The following is a 5,622-nucleotide window of genomic DNA, read 5'->3' on the forward strand; positions in this document are numbered from 1 at the left end:
TACTTCTGGGGAGAGCATCCCTCTTTGATTGCTGGGTGTGCTCTGGGGTCTAGCATGGTACCACTATAGGAATCGTCCTGAAACTTGTTTTCAGCATGACATTTTCCTGATCTATCTGCTGTAACTGCTGTAACTCCCTACTTCTTATTTATAAAGTTTGGACTCTTGCTTGGCATTAAAGGCCTTCCACATAGGAGTGCCCCATTACTTCCATACCTTTATATCCTAATGCATGAATCTTTTGTGCCAGTCAGGCAGGTCTCTTCATAGTCTCATCCTGCTCTTTGCTGTCTCTGACTGCCTTTCTTCATGCTAATTTTCTCAACCTAAATGCCCCTTCGAATCCCATCCATCCTATTCCTTTTGTTTTGCTAAATCCTACTCATCCTTTGAGGTCAAGTCACCTTCTATCTCCTCTATGGAGCCTTCTATGATTACTCCAGCCCATGCTAATACTTTGAAATCCATCTGGATGCTGGTAAAACAGTTTAGCCCTTAACTGGTCTCCAGTTAGTTCATGTCTCCAAGCAGCTTGTAAACTTCTTGAGGGCCGGAGAATCTTTTTATTATAATTTTTAATTAAAAAAAACCCTTATCTTCTGTCTTAGACTTGATTCTAAGTATTGGTTCTAAGGCAGAAGTGTGGTGAGGGCTGGGCAGCTAGGGTTAAATGACTTGCCCAAGATCACATAGCTAGGAAGTGTCTGAAGTCAGATTTGACCCTGAGACCTTCCATCTCCAGGCCTGGATCTCTATCCATTGAGCTATTCTAGTTTCCCCAATCTTTTCATTTATTTATTTATTTTTGTTCTTCTCTTCCCCTGTGGTGCCCAGGGCAATTTTGGGTACACGTTTAGGTTGCAGTAAAGCCTGAATGGTTGCCCGATTTCATAGGTTTTAGTGGAGGGAACCCCAGCCTGGAAGAGGAGAGAATCTTATGGTGGGAGGAAGGCCCAGAGGTTGCAAGGGGTTGTAGGGTGTCAGAAAAGCTCTGACAGCTTTAATCTGACAGGTTTAAACTGAAATTTATCAGCATAAATTAGGAGTTTGGATATGGCCCAGGAGGAAAATTATCAACGTGAAGCACCATTCAGTCAAAGGGAGAGATGCAATCCCCAAGGTAGGATGGCCCTGATGAGGGAAGCCCCAATTAGATGCAGGTGTTGGCCCTGTGATTCTTGGGGTCCCATCAACCTCTCAGACCAGGTCTGGGCCCAACCTTGTCCTCCACAGATTAACCTCGGTGGTGGGAGTATTGTTTTATCAGCAGTGGGAGTCCCAGTGGCCCCTGAAACACTTCATTGTAGGAGAGCTCATGGGGCAGTCAAGTGTCCAAGGGGAAGGGATTCCTTTGTAGAGGTTCTGTACTTGGTGGGCCCAGTAGGGATGTCCACTTGTATTTCAAGTGGCTGTAGATCTACTACAGAGCTTGGCTGCAGGCAGGTCTCTGTAGAGCTGGGAAGGACCCCAACGCTCAACAGGAGATGATGAGCTGGTTGGCGAGGGCTTGGGGCGCCTGGGTCTGCTCCAAAGGCTGTTTCTGTAGGAGTTCACAGCTCGCCAGGGTCCGGTACAAGGCATCTAGGACTTCAAAGGTATGGGCCTTCTCTACAAGAGAGAACCAGGAGGCAAAAACATAGTATGAGAAGGAAAGCAGAAAATTGGGGAAAAAATTTTATAGTTTCATAGATAAAGATCTCATATCTCAAGAATATGGAGAACTTTTTCAAGCTTATAAAAATATGAGTCTTCCCCAACTGATAAATGGTCAAAGGATATGAATAGGCAATTTGAGGAAGAAGAAATCAAAGCTCTATACAGCTGCATGAAAAAATGCTCCAAATCATTATTAATTAAATTGATTAAAATGATTCTGAAAAATCTGATCTCAGACACTTCCTAGCTCTGTGACTCTGGGCAAGTCACTTAACCCCGATTGTCTTGCCCATACTACTCTTTTGTCTTGGAACCTATACCTAGTATCTATTCTAAGCCAGACTTGAGGCATGAGACCAGTTAGGAGTTACGATTAGGGTGTGGGTTAAAATCTGCAATAGCCCAATTCTTAGAGTGCTTATTATTCTGTTTTATTATATTCTTATTTTCTGTTTTATTCTATTTTATAGAATTATGACCAGTAGATGTCTTCTGTACATACAACCCCTAGTTGAACTGTAAACTCTCCTATTACTGGAATGATGTCTTATACTGTTTTGTCTAGGCAAGCTTTAATAAGAAATGTTTGTTGAACTGATTGTTCATTTTTATCTCTCTCATGGTGCCTAGCACAGATCATGGCCCAGAGTAAATGCCCAATTAATATGTTTGCAAAGATTGGGGATTTGGAAATGGTGGAGATCCAGGGTGGGCCTGGGGAAAGAGGAGGAGACTGTCCGGGTCCTGGCACCTTGGAACATGCTTCTGAGCCTCCTGAGGTCTTCTCTTTATCCAGGCTAAGAGCTGAGCCCCTACCAGGATTCAGGTTCCCCACCTCAAAGCCATTCTCCCTTGCGACCCCTCCCATCCCCTCCTGCCACTGCCAAAGCTCACCCAAAGCTTCTGGCCAAAAGCATCTTAGAGAACAGTGGGAGATTCTGTTAGTTCTGGTGCCATAGGGAACTACATGTGGTCTGGGCTAAGAAGGGACAGGGATTACGTTTAGTTGAGATGCCAAAGCCACATTTGGGTTGGATTTGGGGCAGCAGGTTTTCCTTTTGGGGGGTGGTTGGCAATGACTAGCCCATGGAAGTCATGTAACAAGAAGAGACCCTTTGTGCCCTTTTATTTAGAGTCCCTGGACCTCCTACTCCATTCCCTACCATTGGGGGCCTCCTCTGGGACTCCCCCTTCCCCCTCTGTGCCTCCATTCCATCCCCTTGTAGGCAGATTTTTCTGGAAAACTAACTACAGAAGGGATGCTGAATAGAAGAAAACTTAACAATCTGAACTTTCAGCAAAGTCTTGCCCAGCTCTCACCAGATTATTCTAGCCTATTCTCCATTTGATTCTATTTCTTTAAGAAAAATGTTTAAGTTTTCAAAGCATTCCCTGCCTCTTATTTTATTCTCAAAACACCTCTAAGAAATAAATGAGGTTGAGATGACTAACTGTTTCACAGACCACGGGATTATAGACTGAGTGTTTGGAAGAGGCCTCAGAGGCCATTTATTCCAGGGCCCCAGAGAGATTTCAGGGGATCTATGAACTTTTTAAAAACCTTTATCTTTTATCTTAGAACAGATATTATGCATTGATTTTAAGGCAGAAGAGTGATAAGGGCTAGGGTTAAGTGACTTGCCCAGAGTCATACAGCTAGGAAATGTCTGAGGCCAGATTTAAATCTAGGACCTTCTCTCTCTAGACCTGGCTCTCAATCCACTGAGCCACCTAGCTGCCTTCTGTGAACTTGTTTTAAAAATATTTTGATAACTATTTTCATAGAGTTGGTTTCTTTTATAATCATATACATTTTATTTTATTCACTTAGAAATATTACCCTGAGGAGGGGTCCATAGGCTTCATCAAAAGGTCTGTGATGCAAAAAAGGGTGAAGAACTCATGATCTAATCAATTGCCTCAATTTCAGATGAGGAAACCGAAGCTTGGCGAGGTTGAAAGACTTGCTTAGGGTCACACAGTTATTAAGTGTCTGAGGCAGGATTTAAACTGAGTTCTTCTTGTCTCCAAATCCAGCATGCTCTCCTCTATTCTGTGCTTCCCTTCCAAAGATCAGGGGGATTGGAGATGAAAACAATGGCTACCACTTACTTTATTTTCATTTATAGAACTTAGATCTCTTCAACAATTAAAAGGACTTAAAAAATTAAAAACTCAACAAATGGTCTATGGGAAAATAGGAGGGTATTGATATGAGGGAATACTACAAATCTGTGAGAAGCTAGAACTAACAATCAATCCCAAGGTCTCTTCTAGCTCTAATCTTTTTGGTTCTCTCCTATAATTCTAAAGTTCTATTTCATCTTTCCTTTTCAGCATCAGTGCTGTGGGAAGCCAGATGCCTACGGGAGCCTGGAGAGTGGTTCCAGGTGTGATGAACCTATTCTCAGCATAGTCCAAGCTTCCATTAGGAATTGGTTGCTCTCCACCCTCCTCAATGTTCCAGACCAGCAACGGGGGGCCAGGGGGAAGGAGTCTTTGCCTTGTTAAACAGTTCTTCATGCTAAGATATCGAATGTAGGGAAGCCTTTTATTTAGAATCTTGGAATGGAGAGGAAGAAGGTAAAGGTTAGAGGCTTGGGGGGCAGTTTAGAGAGGGACAGAAGGGCAGCTGATAAAATTGAAGGGAAGCAGGGAAGGGGAGCCCCCAACATCCTGGTCCATCTCCCCTCCATTTTCTGCCTTGAATTCATGGTATGTTTTGCAATGAAAACTTCAGTGCTTGTTATAGGTCTGTGGGGTCTTAGCTGTCATTGTAGATAAACTGTCACTGTAGATAAACACTCTGGCTTGCTAATATAACTTAGGAACAAAACTCTTCTGAAAACTTAAATTCAAATTTTGATCCTGAAGGTTTATGGATTATTTTTTGGCCAGGTCTCTGCCAGGAGCAGTTTATCATTGCGGAAAACTGATTTGCTGGTGCCTTCTCCACGGCTCCCATCTCTTCCCTCACCCCTACCCTGTAGCTACTGATTTCAGAATAAGAAGGGACAAGAAATGATTTTAATTACCAAGGAGCTTTCCTACCATGTTGGGGGTCCTGACAGGATTCCAAGGTGTTCAGCAACATTTTCCCCAAGACTCTTTTTGATATATTCTTAAAAAGGAACAAACACATGGAACAGATTATTCTATACAGCATGACATCATGACATCATTAGTATGAGCAGCATGGTGTAGTATTTAGAGAACTGGTTCACAGTCAAGAGGATTGGAGTTCAAATCCTACCCTTAAAACACACTAGTTGTATGGCCATCAGTAAGTCATTTAACTTCTACGTGGAAACTTTCCTTTAGTGAGGCAGTTGAGTTTGACGATGTCCAAGGACCTTTCTAGTTCCAAATCTGTGCTCTTACAAATGTCACAGTATCTCAGAGCTGGTAGGGCCTTAGAAGCCATCTAGTCTGACACAGTCTCCTCTATAATACTGCCAACAAATGGTCCAGCTTTTTCTTGAAGCTGCCATACTGCCAATGAAATAAAGTTCTCTGCCAGCATTAAGAGTAATAAGAGACCTATTTGGACTCCATAACCACATTTAAATGTATATCCCCAGGGGTAGTGCATAGAATGATGGGTTAGGAGTCAGGAGCCCTCAGTTCTGATCCCAGATCCACTACCAAGTTTAGTGCTTGCCTAATGGTACCATCATGTTGCCTCCAATATACCATGAGTGAAAGGGCAGCTGGGCAGTATAGTAGAGTGCCAGGCATGGAGTTGGGAGGACCCGGACTCAAATCTGGCCTCAGACTTTAGCTATGTGACCCTAGGCAAGTCACTTAACCCCGATTGCCTAGCCCTTGCTGCTCTTCTATCTTGGAATTGATACTAAGACAGAAGGTAAGAGTATATATATATATATATATATATATATTACACATCTCTAATAATATATATCCCACCTCATTTGGAAACACCATGGAGTCTAGCAGTATTTTCCT

General features: G+C 42.9%; 1 protein-coding gene across 1 annotated transcript in view; it reads right to left on the bottom strand.

The window, feature by feature from the left end:
* Positions 1-765: 765 nt before the first annotated feature.
* EFCC1 (EF-hand and coiled-coil domain containing 1) overlaps positions 766-5,622 on the bottom strand; it is a 97,117-nt gene continuing 92,260 nt past the window's right edge. Inside the window, exons 6-7 of the mRNA XM_044676243.1 lie at positions 4,708-4,777; positions 766-1,608 (exon numbers count right to left, since the gene is read on the bottom strand). Coding sequence (XP_044532178.1) covers positions 1,475-1,608; positions 4,708-4,777 — 204 coding nt within the window. The 3' untranslated portion in view covers positions 766-1,474. The remainder of the gene's footprint in view (positions 1,609-4,707; positions 4,778-5,622) is intronic.

This window comes from Gracilinanus agilis, chromosome 1 (assembly GCF_016433145.1).
Source record: "Gracilinanus agilis isolate LMUSP501 chromosome 1, AgileGrace, whole genome shotgun sequence".
NCBI lineage: Eukaryota > Metazoa > Chordata > Mammalia > Didelphimorphia > Didelphidae > Gracilinanus > Gracilinanus agilis.